At 36.2% G+C, this 23,800-nt stretch overlaps 1 protein-coding gene across 1 annotated transcript in view; it reads left to right on the forward strand.

Moving 5' to 3' along the window:
- The window catches only part of LOC117338615, an 82,168-nt gene that overhangs the window by 19,319 nt on the left and 39,049 nt on the right, over window positions 1-23,800 (forward strand). Inside the window, 3 exon segments of the mRNA XM_033899976.1 lie at window positions 1,838-1,930; window positions 5,760-7,538; window positions 19,116-19,190. Coding sequence (XP_033755867.1) covers window positions 5,789-7,538; window positions 19,116-19,190 — 1,825 coding nt within the window. The 5' untranslated portion in view covers window positions 1,838-1,930; window positions 5,760-5,788.

The following is a 23,800-nucleotide window of genomic DNA, read 5'->3' on the forward strand; positions in this document are numbered from 1 at the left end:
TGTTCAGTTCAGATCTATAGCTGAGGCTCTTTATCAGTACTTAAATTGACACAAAGCATTTTCTAGTCCATTTTGAAAAAAAAATAATTTCAAAATCATAATTATACATATATATTGGAAACTGGAATTTGTTACTGACACAGTGTGTTTATTTGGTCTATTCAAAAATCTTAGATACAAATTCTGAAATATTTTTCTTCAATTCTCTGTTATACCATAATCCACCTAAAAGCTCACCTTTTTCAAGAAAGAAAAACTGGTGTGCTAATTCATACATATAAAAAGTTCTTTACTTACTGATCTGCTAATACAATCTTCAGGCTTTTAACCAAAGAATATGGGTTGTTAATAGGACGTTAAACAAAATTAACCATAAACCAAATCTTGGTTGTTTTTGTTTTATAAAGCTGTGTAAATGAAATAAGAAATGTTTATTTTTTCCACCCAGATTTCACAGGTCAACTTTTCCCTGTATATAATTTTATCAAGAGCACCCTTTTGTATTCTTGTGAGCATAAATACAATGCATTTATAAGGTCAAATTATGTTTTTTTATTAATCTTTGTTAATCCTCAAGTTGCATATAGTTTTTAAATAGTCAGCATCAAGGGGAGAAAAAGAAAGAAAATTATGTAAAAAAAGGTGGTAGAGAGTTCATAATGACTTAGTCATTAAATGACTTATGAATGACTTTATCACCCCGTGAACATCCATGGTCATTTTGAGGCCGGGTCTCCTTGTAGTAGTTGGTGACTACCTCCCTGAACAACATGCGGGATGGCTGTCATATGCCATATAGAGCAATTAGGGTAAAGTGTCTTGCCCAAGGACACAACCTTGTAAATGAGGCGGTAGAAAGGTTATAATAAAATAAAATGAGGCGGTAGAGAGGTTAAAATAAAATAAAATGAGGCGGTAGAGAGGTTAAAGACCATATTTAACACTATGTACAAGCCACTCCGACTTACTGCATCATCTTTATGACAGAGACTACTTAACACTATGTACAAGCCATATCGACCTGCTCCTAATACAATATAGAAATAAAAACCATTTGTTTTATATATACATATATTTAAAATAAAATAAAAAGTCAAACACAGATCTGCTGTCTCCCTAGTACTCTCGCGGCTACATCGTGCCGCTCTTCAGGGGATTATGAATTTTATTCGGTACATCATTTTATGACGTCATAGTTTTATGACATCATAATAGTAGAGTACATAATTTACAAAACATTTATTTGTCCAGTTTAAAAGGGTTGAAACCAACTATATCATACAGTTTGAACAAACCAATCCATTACAAACTTGAATGGAGCAATTACATCGTATAGATCTGTACAACAAATCTATAGATCCGTACTCCGTACTAAAATTAAAACTGGTTATAGTATACAAAGATTTTGCCATATAGTACATGTAAAATAGATGCAGTAACTTGAAATAATATATATATATATATATATATGATTTGACTTTTAATCAGTTATTATATTTACATACCAGAGATGAAATTTTCTATATATGTTTCTTTAAAGATGTAAATTTCATCATTTCCTTGGGTTTCCTAATGTATATTAATTTAATAGAAAAAAGATTCCTGAAAATTGTAATTATATAAGTTTGATGAAAATCTATAATATTCATTATCTTAGCCAACGTGCATACTATGCGGCTCTGACAGTTACAAAAGTTGCAAAATATTGTCATTTGAATTTGAATGTACAGCTGTTGGAGTGTAATGGAGGCCAGCATTTTTGATGGGAGACTGCATCTTGAAATATACAACTGAAATTGATTCCTCTTTTGATGTAAATAAGTATCGTCTATTTCAGGCTGGAGGTGGAAGGCCATTTTACATGATACGAAATGGACGTCTGCCTCCTGTAGATTTCAGCTGGAGGTAGACACAAGATGGATAAATATGGGTAAGTTCTAACAGGAATACTGTTGATTCTCCAGGGCCCCACTCGATTTGCACTTTTCTCAGAAGAGAAGCCTTCTAAGAAGATCGCATTCCGTTATATGTAAATTGAGTAAGCCAGGAGAATATAACCCAAAATAAACATGTTTTTAAGTTTTCTCAAACACTATGACACAAAAATGTGCATGTATGTGTCATATATCCTTCTCTAGTGAAACTCATCACTCACACACTTAAAAATGGTCGCCGCCATCTTGGGAGATAAATCTTCCAGCGTCGAGACGGAAGAGGTAGAAGATCTTCCAGAAGCAGAAGAGCTACAAATCGAGTGACCGGAAGATACATTCTAGAAGGAGAAGAGTGCAAATCGAATGGGGCTCGTGGCTTACATTTGATTTCATTCTACAGGTAGGGGGTAAGAATTGTACCTGCTGCCCCAATTGCATTATTGCAGGAGGCGACTAAATTTTGGGATCTTTTCTTTTTGATTCTTTCTCAACAACTTTATTCCTAATGTAGCCCTTGACACATTTGGCCTTCAGTTGAGCGTTGGCTCCTGTGTGGAAGGCTTTGAATTCTTGACCCTGGCCGAGACATACCAGAGCTTATAAAAATGGTACATTCCACTTTCTACTCTTGCTTAGCGTTCAGCATTTTATGAGTGGAATGACTGGTTTGCCTGTTGTCAGTAAAATGTGACCAGGTGGGGTGTCCTGCTGGGTGTCTCTGACAGTATACTTCAGTGAGGTAGCACTATAAAGTCAGCATCAGACATACAAACACTACACTCATGCCTCTCACACACACAGGGGAGGCCATCCTTAAATGACAACAGCTTTTGATAGGATGTTTAAAACAAAGCTACGCTAAACTTAAAACAAAATCTGAAGCTTCACCCCTGGAATATGTCATGGCGAATCCAAAGGCACACAGCTAGCTATTTGATTTGTGTTAGGTAAAAAAGACACATGACAAATGGCTAAGCTGAACATAACCAACCAAAATCAGAGCCATGAATGGTATGGTATAGTGGCATTCCAAGTTTATTGATGGACTATTTTCTCTTAGAAATTATTACGCCTCTTTATCAGCCAATCAAATGTGACAGTACATACGTTTTTTACGATAAGGGCTGATGACATAAATTTTGGCTAGAAATGCTTGTTACAAGCAAGATTAAATTATTTTGTAATATCATTAAGATTTGACAGGAGTAATCTCCCTTTTGTCTTGTCGGCCAACATTTGAAACATTTACATGTGAAACCATCAAAGATAGGAGAACCATCACTGTGGTCATTTTAGATAGCAATACTCATTCTTGATGGATGCCAAATGAATTAAACAGAAATACTCACTTTTTTATGAACATGATGTTTGTAATTAAAGGCGTCTCAACATCTGAAAACAGTTCTGTTTGTCACAGACTGTATTTAACAGTATGTAAAAGCCACACCGACCTGTTCCTTTTACATTACTGTTTTTCTTGAGATTTTCCCAAATCTCAACCTGAGACTCAATACAACCATTGTGGGATTTTAGTTGGGTGCCAATGTGAAAGATCAGGGGAAAACGCATTCCTGCCGAGAGCCTCGACAAGAATCGAACCTGTATCACTGGCATGATAAGCCACGCTCTCTACCTCCTGAGCCAAAGAAGCATGCTCCGTCAACTGAGTGACAGAGACTTTATTTAACACTTATGTACAAGCCACACTGACCCGTTCCATCAGCTGAGGGACAGAGACTGTGTTTAACACTTATGTACAAGCCACACTGACCCGTTCCATCAGCTGAGGGACAGAGACTGTGTTTAACACTTATGTACAAGCCACACCGACCCGTTCCATCAGCTGAGTGACAGAGACCGTATTTAACAAGCCACGCTGACCCATTCCATCAGCTGAGTGACAGAGACAATATTTAACAAGTTACACCAACCAGTTCCATCAGCTGAGTAACAGAGACCGTATTTAACAAGCTACACCGACCCGTTCCATCAGCTGAGTGACAGAGACCGTATTTAACAAGCCACACCAACCTGTTCCATCAGCTGAGTGACAGAGACAATATTTAACAAGCCACACTGATCCGTTCCATCAGCTGAGTGACAGAGACCGTATTTAACAAGCTACACCGACCCGTTCCATCAGCTGAGTGACAGAGACAGTATTTAACAAGCCGCACCGTCCCGTTCAATTTTCATGTTATTTATTCCAGTAGAGTTGTTCAGTTGCAGCTGCCATCATGGCTTGATGTGGCCATCTAGTTGTCGAAACATGTTGACATCTTGACTACATCAAGTTCTGATGACGGCCACCTATTTGTCAAAACATGTTGACATCATCTCGACTACATCAAGTTCTAATGACGGCCGCCTGTTGATCAAAACAAATTGACATGATCTTGACCACTTCAGGTTCTGATGACGGCCACCTAGTGGTTGGAACATGATGACATAATCTCGACCAGATCAGAACCTGATGATGGCCGCCTAGTGGTTGAAACACGATGACATAATCTCGACCAGATCAGAACCTGATGACGGCCACCTAGTGCTTGGAACATGGCGACTTCAAAAAAGATGATAACTGTTTGTTGCATTTATCACCCCTGTGAACAGCCAGGGTAATTTGGATGAGGGGGCCTCCTTGTAGTAGTTGGTGACTACCTCACCTCACAACACACAGGAGGTCCGTTGCATGCCATCCATAGCAATTGTAGTAAAGTGTCTTGCCAATGGCAAAACCACAACAGCACCAACCGGACTAGCTTCCCGAGAAAAACTAACTGACATGAGTAGGAAGCATCGAACCACATTCCTCAGACTTTCACCTGAAGTTACGTGGCCAGATTTTGATGTTGAAAAGTCTTTATTTTTGTATCAATTATGTTGAACATTTACACAAATGATGTGAGAACTAAAAAATTAATAAAAATTTTCTCCACTTCTATATCATTGAAGATATACTCTGTGTGCCTCAGAATGTATATTACCTAATTTTTTTATAGAGCCAAAAATGTTTTGTGTATCTGTTTCAAGTCTTTTGATTTTATCAGCATAGATGATAATTGAAATATTTTATTCTTTAATAGATTTATAATGAAAGTTTGCTGCTGCAAATGCGATGTAATTAAAAAACATGAATTTTACCATTTGTATTTATAACTGAATTTAAATTGATCCATTATGATCTAAAAATGTATGTAAATGTTAAAGGAAAACTCAAACAAAACATCATTTCAGGCCAAAAAAAAATGTTTGTTTTCTGTTACCCTGCTTACCAATCTTATTTATTTAGCCTACCCTAAATTTTTATTGCAATTTTCAGGAAACTCGTGTTAAAATCATTATCACTCTCTTATGCAACCTTTTTAAAATGAAATATTTGCCCTACATTAATTAATTTTTTTCAAGCAATTCTGATAGGAAACAAACATTCCTTTTGTTTGGCCTACTTAGCATTCAATATGACTCGCTACACCATTGTGTAATCTTAACATAAGGTTCATAGTCTGAAGGTTTGCATTCAATTTTATGGAAAGTTATCAACTATATTTATACTTCTGACCTTGATGATTTGAGGTCACAGAGGTCAAATATGTCTTAAAAAAACACATTTTTGGAGAGAATAATTAAACAACATCCTTTTCAACACAAGCTTCTTCCTGTAATATTTCTAGTTTCCTCTTGCTCATAGCAACACTTATCATTATGAGTTCATTTTTATTTTTCATTCCCTCTCGCAATTTGTCAATCAAAGCATTATCTTGTATGGTGCATGTCTAAATTGAGATTTTCTTACGAGCATGACCTTCTTTTTTGTCTTTGCAGGTCTCCAGTTGTGGCAGGTTGCTAGATAAATGGCCACAAGGAAGCCCCCTAATGAAATCGAACCCGAGACGTGCTTTGTCGCCCTCCCGACATCGGAACGCCAAATTGTACCGGCTGTCCAGTTGGAGCAACGCCAAATCAAGATGACCTACCTAACCGAGGCAGAGATGCCACCAGCATCCATTGCCACGGCAACAACATCCAGTGGTGAGCCGTCCATGAGCGCGGATATCACCCTGGATGAGGAAATCACCATGGGAACCGGTGGTGGCCAGTTATTGATGCCACAAGGGCTGTCTGCAACTCCTTCGCCAGATGTGTCTCAAGTCTTGGAGTTTTTTGAGGAACAGGACAAATCCAAAGGTCAAGGGGTTAAGAAAATACCTGTCAAGACACGAACACCTAGTCCAAGCCCAGTACGCCAGAGTGTTGGGTTAGATCACCTTGACAACTTAGTCCGGCTGATGGAACAACTTTCCAACCTCAAAGATGAGAACTCCAAGCTGAAGAGGAAGTGTGCATATCTTGAAAGTACAAAGAGCATTCTGGAGGTGAAGACAGCCCTGGAGCAGGAAATTATGTCACAGACAGAATATAGCTATGCGAGGTCTGAGCAGACGTCCTACGGCAAGCACAAGGTCAGTCGACCTAGGCTCCCTAGTGCCGAGGACATGTGCTTTTTTGACCTAGAACAGTCTGCTTCGGACTCGTATAGCTCAAAACGTTCCAAGCATGTCACCCACAAGAGAAGTCGCTCAACTGGCTCTCTAGACATTCCATCTGAAATCCTAGAACAATCGGGAGAAGAGGAAAACCTGGATAAAGTCCACTCTAAGTCCTACGAAAAGACGGATAAATCTAAAAGTTTAAAATCTTCCTCTTCAAAACGTAAATCAAAGGTTTCAAATTGGGTGAAGTTCAAAAGAGTCATAACAAAACCAAGATTTCCAGAAGATATTGGATTTAGTTTAAAATCCATTAAAGATTTAGGAAGAGGGAGCAAAGAATTAACTGTCCCAATTAGTACTGTTGAAAATCGGTCTGTAGACAGTGGAGTGGGAAGTGGGCTAGAGGTCGAAGGTCAGGAAGTTCGAAGGTCAACATCATCAGGAGAGCCGTCAAGTCCAACTCAAGGTCGTGAACTTGGAGTAGAAGGAGAAGGTGAGGAAGAAGATGAAGAGGAGGAGTTCGGAACAGAAATTTGGATGGGGGACCCGGAATGGCTCGAAAAACATGAAAGTGAGATCGAATCGGATGTCACTAAGGAAGTTATTGTCTTAAATACGGCAACATCCGGTGAGCAGTACCTAAATGTAACAATTCCACGACGAAAATCCAGCCCATCGTTAATTGATGATACACCAACTGACCTGACCGAGGAATATCTAAACTTAAGACGTTCGTCCAGCTACAAAGGGAGGTCATCACACGGTGACCTCTCAGATCTCAAGGACACAAGCACAGACTCTCCTAAACTTGGGAAGAAAAAACCAACTTGGGGTAAGCGTGTCAAAAGTATAGTTCACACGCGTAAAGATAGTATTAAAAGAAAACTTATTGGTAAAAGGGGAGAACTTGAACACAGCAATGAGGAATTGCTTGAGGCAGAAATTTGTGAGGAACGGTACACCGAACAGGAAGGACCGTTAGGAAGATCGACACCAAAAACCTCACCAATGTGTATCCCACGACACAAGAGTTCAGACGAAGCTGATCAAGGGGCGAAGGCACGAGCATTCCTAATACAGTCCGGCTCCATAGATATGGAGGCATTACTAGGTATGTATCTGATATATATCTATTTCTTTGATTGACACTTGTTGTTATTTTGATAAATTGACGTTCATAAGAAGATATGCTGATATAGATTATGTAATGGAATGGAGGGCATAAATATTTGACGCCATACATATTTGAGGGCATACATATTTGAGGACATACATATTTGAGGGCATACAGATTTGAGGGCATACAGATTTGACTAAAATGAGGAATGGATGGAAAGCTTGAATGATGGTATTAATGAAATGGTAAAAGTTTGATCAATTGAAATTTATGGAATTGTGGATTTCATAAAATGGTAAAGTTCGATTAAATGAAATTTATGGAATTGTGGGATTGATGAAATGGATGAAATTAATAAGATTTTTGGAATTCAGTGATTGATGGAATGATATATTAATGAGATACCCCCCAGTAATTAAAATTTAGGGGTCAATAGAATGATGAAATTAATTATATTGATGGAATTATTTAGATTGGTAAATTGATTATGAGATAAATAAAAAGGTGAAATAAAACGGATTTATTGTATTGTAATAGCTCAATTGAAGGAACATATATATAAGTGAAAAGATAGTAATTTGATGTTCTGATATGGGGATTAGTCAGATTGGAAAGTGAATTGTGGGATTGATGAATTGATGAATTTTTCAGATTGTTGGAACAGGGGTTATATTATCCAATCGGTAGGATCATGTGTGTGACCATTCCTCATCATTTGATTACCAAATTTTCATTTTTGGTTGTAGTCTATATTCCTTAATTGTAATGGCCATTTCTTAATTAATTCTTTTGTTTCAATATACCTTAAACGTTACAGAATCATTTTCCCTCAGTTTTTCTGTAGTCATGTTGGAATTGACTTATGCTAAAGTTCAAGGTCATCCATTAGCCTGAACAGTTATTAAGTGTTCCATTGTTATGGAGAGTAATCAATTATCTCGACACTGTCTGTGGTTGTCCATCCATCATGCCTAAACTTGTGTTAATCTGGCGATGAAACTTCTTTCTTTACAAGACATTGTACTTTATGGTAATGAAAAACAAAATTCTGAAAAAAATATCCAATCATACAAAATACCATATTTATCTGCAAATAAGCCCCTGCCTGAAAATATGCCCCTTTCATTTTTGTTGAATCATTTATTTTTAAGTAGAAAGCTAAAATGGTTCACAAATAAAAAAATTAGCTATTTCCAAACTTTGATGTTCAGATTTTGCACTAGGGGAAGGGGGGATAAATCAGGATAAATAAGGCAATATCAACTTTTACACTAGAAGAGGACTGGGGCTTATTTGCGAATAAATACAGTACTTAACTTTTGCTCTAGGAATGGGGCTTATTTGAGGATAAACAAAGGTACTAAACTTTTACACTAAGGAAGGGGTCTTATTTGAGGATAAATATGGCGTTAAACTTTTATACTAGGGAAGGGGGCTTATTTGAGGATAAATATGGTGTTTAACTTTTACACTAGGAAGGGGGCTTATTTGAGGATAAATTTGGAAATAAACATTTACATTAGGGGAGGGGCTTATTTGAGGATAGATATGGAAATAAACATTTACACAAGGGGAGGGGGCTTATTTGAGGATAAATATGGAAATAAACATTTACACTAGGAAGGGGCTTATTTGAGGATAAATATGGAAATAAACATTTACACAAGGGGTGGGGGCTTATATGAGGATAGATATGGAAATAAACATTTACACTAGGAAGGGGCTTAGCTGAGGATAAATATGGTATTAAACTTTTACACTAGGAAGGGGGCTTATTTGATGATAAATATGGTACTAAACTTTTACACTAAGGAGGGGGCTTATTTGAGAATAAATACAGTACTAAACTTTTGCACTAGGAAGGGGGCTTGTTTGAGGATGAATATAGGTACTAATCTTTTACACTAGGGGAGGGGGCTTATTTGAGGATAAATATGGTACAAACATTTTACACTTGGGGAGGAGGCTTATTTGAGGATAACTATGGAAATAAACATTTGCATTAGGGGAGGGGGCTTATTTGAGGATAAATATGGAAGAAAAAAAAACATTTGCATTAGGGGAGGGGGCTTATTTGAGGATAAATATGGAAAAAAAACATTTGCATTAGGGGAGGGGGCTTATTTGAGGATAAATATGAAAAAAAAACATTTGCATTAGGGGAGGGGGCTTATTTGAGGATAAATATGGAAAAAACATTAACATTTGGTAAGGGGCTTATTTGAGGATAAATATGGAAATAATCATTTACACTAGAGCTTATTTGAGGATAACTATGGAAATAAACATTTACACTTTGAGAGGGGGCTTATTTAAGGATAAATATGGAAATAAACATTAACACAAAAGCAGGGGGCTTATTTGAGGATAGATATGGAAATAAACATTTACACTAGCGGAGGGGGCTTATTTGAGGATAAATATGGAATTAAACATTTACACTAGGGCTTATTTTGAGGATAAATTTGGAAATAAACATTTACAGTAGGGGAGGGGGCTTGTTTTAGGATGGAAATAAACATTTACATTAGGGGAGGGGGCTTATTTTAGGATAAATATGGTATTAAACTTTTACACTAGGAAGGGGGCTTATTTGATGATAAATATGGTACTAAACTTTTACACTAAGGAGGGGTCTTATTTGAGAATAAATACAGTACTAAACTTTTGCACTAGGAAGGGGGCTTGTTTGAGGATGAATATAGGTACTAATCTTTTACACTAAGGAAGGGGGCTTATTTGAGGATAAATATGGCGTTAAACTTTTATACTAGGAGAGGGGGCTTATTTGAGGATAAATATGGAAAAAACATTTACATTTGGGAGGAGGCTTATTTGAGGATAAATATGGAAAAAAACATTTACATTTGGGAAGGGGCTTATTTGAGGATAAATATGGAAAAAACATTTGCATTAGGGGAGAGGGCTTATTTGAGGAGAAATATGGAAAAAAACATTTACATTTGGGAAGGGGCTTATTTGAGGATAAATATGGAAAAAACATTTGCATTAGGGGAGGGGGCTTATTTGAGGATAAATATGGAAAAAACATTTGCATTAGGGGAGGGGGCTTATTTTTAGGATAAATATGGAAATAATCATTTACACTAGTGCTTATTTGAGGATAGATATGGAAATAAACATTTACACTAGGGTAAGGGGCTTATTTTAGGATGGAAATAAACATTTACACTAGGGGAGGGGGCTTATTTAAAGATGAATATGGACATAATTATTTACACTAGGGTAGGGGGCTTATTTGAGGATAAATATGGAATTAAACATTTACACTAGGGCTTATTTTGAGGATAAATTTGGAAATAAACATTTACACTAGGGGAGGGGGCTTGTTTTAGGATGGAAATAAACATTTACACTAGGGGAGGGGCTTATTTTAGGATAAATTTGGAAATAAATCTGGTAATGGTCTTTTTTTTTCTAAATCATCTCTAAATCAAGGTTTGGTTGCACATTTCAAGACTAGAATTTTCAAAATTGGTATATACCAATTCAATTTGTGGGTTGACATTGACTGGACATAAGAGCTACGGTTGTCAGGATCTGTCTCAGCTTTTCAGTCTGAACTTAATTCAATGGAACTTTGTAGACTTCTATCAGACAACATGGATATACTCCTTTTATGCGAGATACATTTCAAATTGATATTTTTTGCACGATTAATTCATCTACGGAATTTTCAGTTATTCTGCATTAGAATTACAATTCTCTTTAATTTAAACTCATTACATTTTAAATGTTCGATGATCTTATCATTATAATTGGAATGAAAATTAAGCTGACGATGTTCGAGATATTTTCACTTTCGATTCTCAACTGACGTGACGTTGCGTAAGTGACAATTACGGTGTTGAGTGTGGGGCAGTGATTTTTGTCATAACAGGAAACGCTAGTTTGTAAGTTTTCCATTAGGAATTACACATGAGTGACAGGATTTTTTTTTTATTTGGAGCCGCCCCGCTGTACTCAATTGGTTGTCTGGTGTTCATGTGGACAGTATACCACGGAGCACAGACTATGTTAATAGCCTTACAACGACATGAGAAACTTTCACTTAATTGAACAACCTGTTGCGGAAGTCTTTTCTCCACCGACCCAGACCAACAAGAAAATTTGATAGAATTTCATGTCGGTGTCTAGTACAGATACAATATAGCCAATCCTATCCGTTGGCAGCTTGTCCATATTATAGGTCGCCATACAAGGCCTGGGAGAGTGTGTAATAGCATTAAACCTGGTTCTATTGTCTCGCAGGAGTGTAGGGCCCCCTACAACAATACAAATCCATCATTGTAATAAGATGAGGTGCCGGAATTCAGATTTCTGATCACTGGCTATAAAAACAGTATAAAGCTTCCTAGTATATATGGATTTTTCCATAACTGACTCCAGTTGAGATTAGCTGACAATTTCTTGCATTGTACCGATGTAGCCTCTCTCTCTCTCTCGCTCTCTCTTCCCTCCAGTAACGACAGCGGGAATTGCCTGGTAACGATATAATGAGGGAGATGCGAAACCTAACTATACCATCTCGGATTGTAACTGAAGGAGAAAACTTGTTCATCGATACGCTCAATCTGTATGATTTAAGGTCGGGATAGTCTCACCCAGATTATAAAATGGAAAATGGAACAGTGCATGGTTCAGTGATTTTAGTATCATTTTTTTAATCTTTCTTGATTTTATTTCCTTTTGTGTTTTACAAGAACTAATTTGATGACTTGATGTTTGTTACATTTATGAAAATTTGTATTGTCGAAAAGATTTCTGACATGCTATGGTGCATGTTGAAGAAAAAGTCAAAGAATCTGTGCGTAGTGAGTTTTAATGGATTAACGGATTAAAGAGCTGCTTGGAATGCCGAAATAGTACGAAACAAACTGAAACAGTTTATTTTGTGTTTTGTTAAATTTCGGAAAGATGAAAATATTCTTGCTGTGGAATTGGTGCAGTTCTCCTTGTTAAAGAGATGATTGTCCCCAGCAATCCTTGGAATATAAAATATGCCTTAAAGACATATCTAAGACAAATGCTTAACGAAACATTTTGGATTTTGGATCCATTTGGAAAAGTCACTGCAAAGTCTGTCTGTGCTTGTAAGAAAGGTGACAAAAGTCTTAGTTGAGATATGGAATAATAAAGCACCTTAATGATACAGATTTCCTATTGATTGCCATAGTTACAGCGATATGTCTTGGTTCTGCTCCGCGTTCCAGAGGAAGTGTACCACCCTTCCATGTACAGGTAACTAGTTCAAATTTTCTGTCAAAAATTTCAGTAGAATTTGTCTGGTTACTATTCAAAATTCAATGTAGCAGTTTCTGTAGAACAAAGGTGAAATATTAGCATAGCTAAATCATGAATGTTTCTTCTAAATCATGAATATTTCCTCTAAATAATGAAATATTTCAACTATATCACAAATATTTCATCTAAATCATGAATATTTTTTCCTCTAGATCATGAATATTTCCTGTAAATAGTGAAATATTTCATCTAAATCATAAATATTTCATCTAAATCTTGAATATTTCCTTGAAATTACATGTATTAAAATTTCCTCTAAATCATGAATATTTCCTTTAAATAGTGAATACTTAATCTAGATCAATCAGGAATAATGAATCTAGCTAAATTATGAACATTTCCCCTAGCTGAATCATGAACATTTCCTCTAACTAAATTAGTAATATTTCCCCTTGGTAAATCAGGAATATTTCTCATACTTAAATGGATAATACAATGCATTTCCTCTATAGTGATATCAGGAATATTCTTCATAGCTAATTAGAAATATTCACACTTGTAAAATCAGAAAGATTTCTTCTAGTTAAGATCAGAGATTTTAATTCTAAATAAATCAGGAATGTTTTCTCTGGCTTAATTAGGAATATTTTGTCTATCTAAACTAATAAAATTTTCCCTAGCTAATTCAGCAATCCATTACTTAACCAGGAATAATAATTAGCTAAATCAGAAATATTTTCAGTGCTTAAATTTATAAAACATTCTATTTCCTCTAGTGATGCAAGGAATATTCTTCATTTGAGCTAAATTTTATATTTACTTTTGTAAAACCAGAAAAATTTATTCTAGGTTAAATGAGAGATTTTTATTCTAGCTAAACCAGTTAAACTTAGCTTAATCAGGAACATTTCCCCTTGCTAAATTGATAGTATATTGGTAAATAAAGAATATACCAAGGAGCTAAATAAGGATTATTGGCCTGGCTAAATCAAGAATTTTCCACTAGGTCATGAATTTCCCCCCTACCTAAATAAAGATCAAGAATGTTCCCATAGCAAATTTAGGAATATTTAATCTAGCTAAATCAGGAACATTTCCCCTTGCTAGATAAGAAATATTTGATGGGGCTAAATCAGGAATATTTAATCTCTCTTAATCATAATACATTTTATTATTTGATCTTGCTAAATCAGGAATATTTCCCATAGCTAAATCAGGAATAGCTTAATTAGGAATACTTAATCTAGCTAAATCAAGGACATTTCCTCTAACTTTATCAGGAATACTTCCTCTAGTTCAATCAAGAATATTTAATCTAGCTTAATCAGGAACATTTCATTTCTTCTAGCTAAATCAGGAATATTTCCCCCTGCTAAATCAGGAATATTTAATCTATCTAAATCAGGAACATTTCCTCTAGCTAAATCAGGAATAGTTCATCTAGCTAAATCAGAATGATTTGATCTAGCTAAATCAGAATGATTTGATCTAGCTAAATCAGAAATATATATAATCTAGCTAAATCAGGAATATTTCCCATAGCTAAATCAGGAATACATTTGTATTTCCCCTAGCTTAATCTGGAACATTTCCCCCTGCTAAATCAGGAATATTTGTCCTAGTTAAATCAGGAAATTATTTAATCTAGCTTAATCAGGAACATTTCATTTCCTCTAACTAAATCAGGAACATTTCCCCTAGCTAAATCAGGAATATTTAATCTATCTAAATCAGGAATATTTCCCATAGCTAAATCAGGAATAACTTTATCAGGAATACTTAATCTAGCTAATTCAAGAATATCTTAAAGTCAAGCTAAATCAAGGACATTTCCTCTAACTTTATCAGGAATATTTCCTCTAGCTAAATCAGGAATATTTAATCTAGCTTAATCAGGAACATTTCCTCTAGCTTAATCTGGAACATTTCCCCCTGCTAAATCAGGAATATTTGTCCTAGTTAAATCAGGAAATTATTTAATCTAGCTTAATCAGGAACATTTCATTTCCTCTAACTAAATCAGGAACATTTCCCCTAGCTAAATCAGGAATATTTCATCTAGCTAAATCAGAAATATTTCCTCTAGATAAATCAGGAATATTTCCACTAGCTAAATCAGGAATATTTAATCTAGCTAAATCAGGAATAATTAATCTAGCTAAATCAGGAATATTTAATCTAGCTAAATCAGGAATATTTCCTCTAGCTAAATCAGGAATATTTCCTCTAGCTTAATTGGGGACATTTTCCCTAGCTTAATCAGGAATAATTAATCCAGCTAAATCAAGAATATTTTCTGTTGTTAAATCATGTAAAATTCCCCGTGCTATATATTTCCTGGCCAAATTAGAATAATGTGATTGCATGTTTCACTACTATGACAAATAAATAAAATACAAAATGCAGACGTTTTTTGCGACTATGTTTTGTTGAATACTTTGATTCTATCCCTTATACATCAACTTTTAGTCAGAACAATAGATTGATAAAACTCGTTACGCATTGTATTAAATACAATCAATAATGTTGATGTCTCCCAAAGGCATTAGAGAATAGATCTGATGTCGTTACATTAAAGCACTTCAAAGATTCTCCAAATAAACATATTTTTGGGATGGAAAAAAACAGTTTTGGCCTTCAAATGTAGACAAGCATTGTGGAGATGTTTTAGTGTTTTGTTTTATATTACTGACTAGAGGCGATATTGCTGCATCAGTGATGAGTCAACTGATTGATGATTGGTCAGAATTCAGAACCAATGCTCTCGAGGTATTAATTAAGTTGTTGATATATTTGACTGTTCTGTCACAATATCCAAATAGATTTGGTATAGGTGTTGATGTGGTATTTTTATTGACCTTTCAGATGAAATGTAATGTAACGCCAGTATTGGATCAGTTAAGTACGACTCCATTCTAGAGATCTTCTTCTGAGAAAAAAATTGAGTTTTCAATCTAAAGATACATGTATATGTGTTTTATCAACATCCAACTTCCAAGATGAACTACCTCCTCTGAATGTTCAGAGATGAAGCATTAAAGTTGTCAGATAAGAAGAGAGAAAAGCATTCTAAAATGTCATGATCTATAGTGACCGCTTTTTTTTATCTTAATCTCAAAAGGTCATGACCTTTAATGACTTCAGTAAGGTTTTGACCTTTAAGAGACTAAAAATTGTGTAATTTGTAATGACCTTCAAACAGTCATGACTTGTTTTCACCTTCAAAAGGTCATGACCTGTAATGAACTCCAAAAGGTCATGACCTTTGATTTCTCCCAGAAATTTCGAACACAAACATATGTTTTATTTAATGTGTTGTTGATCCAGATTTCTTGTGCTATGGGAAACAATTTTTTCATAGTAAAGGCCTCTGTATTTGCCAGAACAAATTTGTTCAAAGCTTTGCTTAGTCTATAGACTCGAATGTTCTAAGCGATTCAAATAATTTGTTAACATCTTTTTAATGCTTCTTACAATGATTATGAAATCTTCTTAAGAGACCACCTGTCTATAGTTACAGTGAAACCTACCATAGAGACCACCTGTCTATAACAACAGGCAAACCTGTCTAAGAGACCAACAGTCTATAACTAGTCAAACTTGCCTTAGAGACCATTGGTCTATAACTAGTCAAACCTGCCTTAGAGACCACCTGTCTATAACAACAGGCAAACCTGTCTAAGAGACCACCTGTCTATAACAACAGGTAAACCTGTCTAAGAGACCATTGGTCTATAACTAGTCAAACCTGCCTTAGAGACCACCTGTATATAACTAGTCAAACCTGCCTTAGAGACCACCTATCTATAACAACAGTCAAACCTGTCTAAGAGACCATCTGTCTATAGCTACAGTCAAACCTGTCTTAGAGACCATCTGTCTATAGCTACAGTCAAACCTGTCTTAGAGACCACCTGTCTATAACTACAGTCAAACTTGCCTTAGAGACCACCTGTCTATAACAACAGGCAAACCTGTCTAAGAGACCACCTGTCTATAACTACAGTCAAACCTGTCTAAGAGACCAACAGTCTATAACTAGTCAAACTTGCCTTAGAGACCACCTGTTTATAACTACAGTCAAACTTGCCTTAGAGACCACCTGTCAGAACAACAGGCAAACCTGTTTATACCTACAAGTTCAAACTGCCTTAGAGACCACCTGTATAGACTACAGTCAAACTGCCTTAGAGACCACTGTTTATAACTACAGTCAAAATTTGCATTGGAGGACCACCTGTTTATAACTACAGTCAAACTTGCCTTAGAGACACTGTCTACAGTCAACCACTGCCTTAGCGCCCTGTTTATAACTACAGTCAAACTTGCCTTAGAGACCACCTGTTTATAACTACAGTCAAACCAGCCTTAGAAAGCACCTGTTTATACCTACAGTCAAACCTGCCTTAGAGACCACCTGTCTTTAACTACAGTGAAACCAGCCTTAGAGACCACCTGTCTATAACAGCAGTCAAACCTGCCTAAGAGACCACCTGTTACTAAGACATGCTTATTAGTTGAATATTGTAATTCAAGTGTTCAATTGATTATAATTCATAAATTCACCAAACTTGACCAAGTGGAAGTCAGAACACCTCGTGTAATTTTCTTTTGTGTCTGACACCATATATATCCTCAAACAGCAATGCCCCATAGATATTTCTCATCACCCCAACCACATTAGCTGACTATTCAATGATGCAGATTGTCCATCGCTGGCCGATTATTGCTACATCAAGCGACCAATCTATAAATAGCCTATGACAGGGATCAGATTACCGGTGATCAATTACAGTTTTCATCCCACCATTCAAATTACTTTCGGACCCAGATTCCATTCCACAAAGACAATTAATAACATGTCAGCAGCTGATTGGGTCTATACAAGCCTGCATCAAGCTAACAATTCATTATCTCACACGGTGCCTCATTTCATCAACATAAACTCGAGATTTACTGTGCCTTTCACTGTTACAGGAAATCTATATACCCCAGTCATTATTCTAAATTAGTTTGGTACAATTTTTTTCAAAAACTTCAGAGCTGATGATCCCGACATGCAAAAATTCCATTAATCTAGAAATATTGCAGTTGAAGTTGCAAAATGGTTTTTTTATGATGACAGTAATGTAGAAATAGATGATCTAAGACTTGGCTGAAGAAAATTGACATAGGATAAAATATGTTTAGGCAAAATAGGTTCTGACATGTTCATACAAAATAGATATTGAAATCTTCCTTCCTTCCTTCCTTCCTTCCTTCCTTCCTTCCTTCAATGACACTTACATGCAATATTCTAGTGTAAAGGGAGAGAACTTGGTGTTGGATTTATCTCCCTTCTGGAACTCTTTTGTGTTGAAAGTTTTTGGACAGCAAAGATTAATGGTTGCATGCTCATTCCAATCTCTGCTAAGACTGAAGATTCACTTAAATCATATGTAAAACATTCACACGAAAACTGAACAGACTTGTTCTCAACATTCCCATAGTTAATCAACAATGTAAAAAAATGTATATAGCTATCCCCCAAACTTACAAAAAGACTGCAAAAATTCCATGTTTTTTACAATATACTATTCAAAAAAATCTTTCCCCACTTAAGGGGATATGATATACTCATCAAATGGTACCTCCTGAGAAAAAGATTTCCGATCGAACCCTAGACATATGTTTGAGTTAAGCTCATAAAAGTATAAGTTATCCCTCTGTGAGCCCCGATACATATTGGATGTTGTCAGATGTATGTTGGTCTGTGACAACAGGAAACAGACAAAGCAACCTGATGAAATAAATAAGGGAGATTACTCCCTTTAATGTGATGAAAAGAAATACGGTGGCATACAGATTATCCATGTTAAATTTCATGACAATCTGTTCATGATATTTCTTGACAATGTCGTTGGCCACTTCAAAAAAAAAAAAAAAAATCAACAAAAACAACCCACAACAGCGCAACATCAGCCATCTCAGCTTCCTGAGATCTCCAGTGTTAAGGAAAGCCTGTGTCCTTGGGCAAGATACTTTACCCTAATTGCTCTGGATGGCATGTGGCGGGTCTCCTGTGTGTTGTCCAGCGAGGTAGTCACCAACTACTACAAGGTTGACCACCACCCCCCCTCAAAATGACCCTAGCTGTTCACAGGCCAATAAACCCAGCAAACAAACAAACAATTTTAGGGACCAAACCTCATACTTCTCTTCTTCACCAGAGGTTGTATGATCTGATGCTCTACCAAATGAGCTGTCATGGGCCCCTGCTTATTGGTGAAAAAAAAAAATGACGCAAATAATATTTTTATTTCATAGGTGGCATGTCTGACGAATTCTCAAAGAAGATCGAACAATGGGAGGAAAAGAAAAGTCAACAGTCTTCTGTGAAAGGTAAGTCAAGTTGATCACTAACAAATTCAAGATATTTATGGTGGTCTTTCACCTAGGCGGCCGGGGTTCGATTCCCCTGATCGGACATGAAAAGGTATGGGGTCACCTGCCTGTCCAAGTGGGTTTTCCCCGGGTACTCCGGTTTCCTCCCACAGTAAGACCCCTCACCCGCTTAATCCAGGCCAACCAGCGTGATTAATATAAGTTGATATAAGTGGCTTCGCAATTGTTATATAAAATAAATTAAGATTACATTTTCAATATTTTATTGTTATTTCAGACGGACTAACAACACATATATTAATAGATGGTTAAGGATCATTTTTGTTTCAGAGTCAAAGTAGATATATCTTATCTGTACAAGCGTTGTTCACTAAACATAATATTGTCAAAAGAAAATCAAATTATGTCTTTCTATCCACCTGGGTTTCGCCTGGTACTCCAGTTTCCTCCCATAGTAAGACCCCTCGCGTTCTTCCATCCAGGCCAACAAGCCTGATTAAAATTAAATAAAGTTTACAAGTTCAGGATAATGATTTTCCTGTATAATATTCCTCAGGACTTTGTTTGAATAAAAGAAATACATATGAAACACAGAATAAAGTCATTTAAGACACATACATTGGCACAAATTATCAGTTGAAAATTGAAGGAGACATACTGCCCAAACATAATGTGTTATTACCCAAAAAATGCACACATTTTAAAAGTGTAAAATGTGAATGGACCTGTAAAAAATATTCTAAGCTAGAAAATTTGTAAAATTAATCATTCACAAATCTAAAATTCATGTACAGTAATTTTTAATTTTGTAATTTAAAACAAATTGATTTATATTTTTCCTGTAGAAAATTCCAAGAAAATTTGTTTAGATATCAGATTGCCAAAAAAAAAAAGATACACAAAAAAAATCTGATAGCTATATATATTCAATGTTGTAAATTACGTTTTTCCTTGGAGAAAATTTAGGCACCTCGTTTATTTATGGAAATCAATAAAAGATTTCTATGAGAGACTCAAGGGACTATATTTAGATAGTTTTTTGTAAAAGAGTCTCCAGGATCTGTTTGTAGGCAGATAATACACATAAAGACCAACTGTTATCACCCACAAACTACTTAAAACAAAATCTCTGGAATTTTGTGTTCCTTTTTAATTGGAATAATATGTGGTGAAAACATAGGAAAGGGAGAGTAGTAAACAGAAGGACAGAGGGAGGGAGGGAGGGAGTGGTGGGGGTGATGGAAAATGATAAAGGGAAGTAAAGTACAGAAGGAGGGAGTGGTGGGATGGGATGAAAAAGTTAACGGAGGGAAGGAGAGAGGAAGTGGTGGGATGGGATGGGATGAAAAAGTAAACGGAGGGAGGGAGAGGGAGTGGTGGGATGGGATGGGATGAAAAGTAAACGGAGGGAAGGAGAGGGTGGATGGGATGAAAAGTAAAGAGGGAAGGGGAGTGGGTGGATGGGATGAAAAAGTAAACGGAGGGAAGGAGAGAGGAAGTGGTGGGATGGGATGAAAAAGTAAACGGAGGGAGAGAGGGAGTGGAATGGGATGAAAAAGTAAACGGAGGGAAGGAGAGAGGGAGTGGTGGGATGGGATGAAAAAGTAAAAGGAGGGAAGGAGAGAGGGAGTGGTGGATGGGATGAAAAAGTAAACGGAGGGAAGGAGAGAGGAAGTGGTGGATGGGATGAAAACATAAACGGAGGGAGGGAGAGAGGGAGTGGAGGAATGAGATGAAAAAGTAAACGGAGGGAGGGAGAGAAAGAGTGGTGGGATGGGATAAAGGGAAGTAAAGTACAGAAGGAGGAAGTGGTGGGATGGGATGAAAAGTAAATGGAGGGAGGGAGGGAGAGAGTGGTGTGATGAGATGAAAAAGTAAACAGGGAGGGAGTGATGGGATGGGATGAAAAAGTGAACGGAGGGAAGGACAGAAGAGTGATGAGATGAGATGAAAAAGTAAACGGAAGGAAGGAGAGAGGAAGCAATGGGATGGGATGAAAAAGTAAACGGAGGGAAGGACAGAAGGAGTGATAGGATGGGATGAAAGAAAGTAAATGGAGGGAGGTAGTCTCTAATGGCCTTTTGTCCGTCGTCCGTTGTGCGTCCATTAACAATTTACATTTTCGACTTCTCCTCGAAAACAGCAGAACCAAATTCAATGAAATTTGGCAAATAGCTTCTATGGCTAAGGGTCAACCAAAATTGTAAATTACATAGTCCCCACTCCCCATTGGCCTGAGGGACAGGGCCAAAAACTAAAACTTCAAAAATCTTCTCTATACTCTCAGATATGGTGAATTCAAACATTTTCCATAGTTGGAAGGGTCTTAAGGTTCTTTACCACAATTGTGAATTTCATGACCCTGGGGTCTTGGGTTTATATAGGGAAATCACAATTTTGACTCTCATTTGTTGATTTCTATTGGAATTCATTCTAACTTTGTTAACATCATCAGCATGAGACGACAGCTTGATGGTATGCACATGTTAGCCCTGACTGACTCCCTGAGCCGATGGGTGGGGCAATTAAATTAACTTTAATATTTTCAAAAAGGTGACAGTTAAGGCCCATTGGTCTCTTATTTATATTTCAAATGATATCCTTATTATACCCCCGCAACGAAGTTAGGGGTGGGGGGGGGTTACTGGAATCAGGTTGTCCGTCCGCCCGTAGACGCATATTGTCCGGACAACTCCTCCTAAACCGATGGGCCAATTCCGATGAAACTTCACACAAATATAGATGATCATGTGTAGATGTGCATGCCACTTTATTTTTCTCAAAATTATGGTTGCTATGGCAACTGGTCACTATAAACAGGTTTTCCGATAAGAACCATAACTTTAAGATTGTCCAGACAACTCCTCCTAAACTAAATGGCCAATTTCAATGAAACCTCACACAAATATAGAGGACCATGTGTAGATGTGCGTACCACTTTCTTTTCTTTCAAAATTATGGTTGCTATGGCAACTGGTCACTATAAACAGGGTTTCTGATAAGAACCATAACTTTAAGTTTGTCCGGACAACTCCTCCTAAACCGAAGGGCCGATTTCAATGAAACTTCACACAAATATAGAGGACCATGTGTAGATGTGCATGCCACTTTCTTTTTTTTTCAAAATTATGGTTGCTATGGCAACTGGTCACTATATTACTGGGTTATCTTAGTTAGCCTCTAATTAACAGTTCCAATTCACCATTGACTCGTGCAGATTGTGGGGGTATTAGTCAGCCATCCTGGCGACAGTTCTAGTTTGTCACTAGTTACAAGTTTTTTACTTCAGCTACTATAGCTACAGGTCTCTAGCTATTTTTTGGTTCTGATACCAAAAGACCTTTAGCAACTTTCTGCCCCGATCTCGGGGCGGAAAGATTGAGACAATGATATTAGTATTTGTAAATCTAAACTTGATAACAAGAGTGTACATACGGTTTAGATAATATATATCCCATTTAAACAGTCCAATCACTTATTCACACCAAATTCAATAATACTTTAGCCATGAACACTCTGATACATCATTTCACCACTTCAAATGACCTATTTCGACCAATGCAGCATTGGTTGTAAAAAATACGGAATGTGTGTATCAAGCGGAACATATGTAAAGTACAAAGAAAATTGCTTTTCGTTTGTTTTTGCTTTATATTCCATTTTTGTATTTACTGGACCGCCATTTTCAATCCAAGTTGTTACCAGAATAAAGCCTGGGAATGTAAATAATCGTGTTGATTTTTGAGTGCTATTTTTGTAGATTTAATGATGTATTCAAGAAAAAGAGATAATATCGTGACACCATTTAACACTTAAAGGTAATTAAGCTGTTTGATATGATTAAAATCCTGACTGAACATTTGACATTTTGTAAGTGTAAATCTGTCTTGGGAAGTTAGAGGTTAAAGGCGCCCATCATAAGTTTCTCAGCGTAATATCCTCTAACATTATTGGAGTACATGTTTTCATGTTAAATTAGTCCATTTCTAGAATACAAACTTTTTGTTTTGAAGATACACTTTTTACACTTAAACATTGCTCAGGTGGGCTAGAATGTGTCTTCATTAAAAAAACTATTTATTTTACTATTTTCTGTTGTAGTACATAGTGAATTTACAAAATGCGTATGTTTTTTTTTTTTTCATAATGAGAAATATTTCTGTAGATCAGCTTTTATATTCACTAAAAAACTATTTATTTTCCTATTTTCTGTTGTAGTACATCGTGAATTTACAAAATGTGTATTTTTTTTTTTTTTTTTTTCATAATGAGAAATGTTTCTGTAGATCAGCTTTTATATTCACTAAAAAACTATTTATTTTCCTATTTTCTGTTGTAGTACATCGTGAATTTACAAAATGTGTATGTTTTTTTTGTTTGTTTTTTTTCATAATGAGAATATTTCTGTAGATCAGCTTGTATAAAACCTGATACAATTAAAGGCTAAGCACTTACAGTCGTCAAACTGCACAGCACATATAACACATAAAAAGTCCTCCCCACAAGTGAAAATCATTAAATGAGATAAATAACACATGTGAAGGGTTTTGTTGTTTACGCTAGAGTCAAAACAAGTATGTGATGGATCAGTTTGGTGTACTTAAAAT

Source organism: Pecten maximus, chromosome 1 (genome assembly GCF_902652985.1).
Source record: "Pecten maximus chromosome 1, xPecMax1.1, whole genome shotgun sequence".
NCBI lineage: Eukaryota > Metazoa > Mollusca > Bivalvia > Pectinida > Pectinidae > Pecten > Pecten maximus.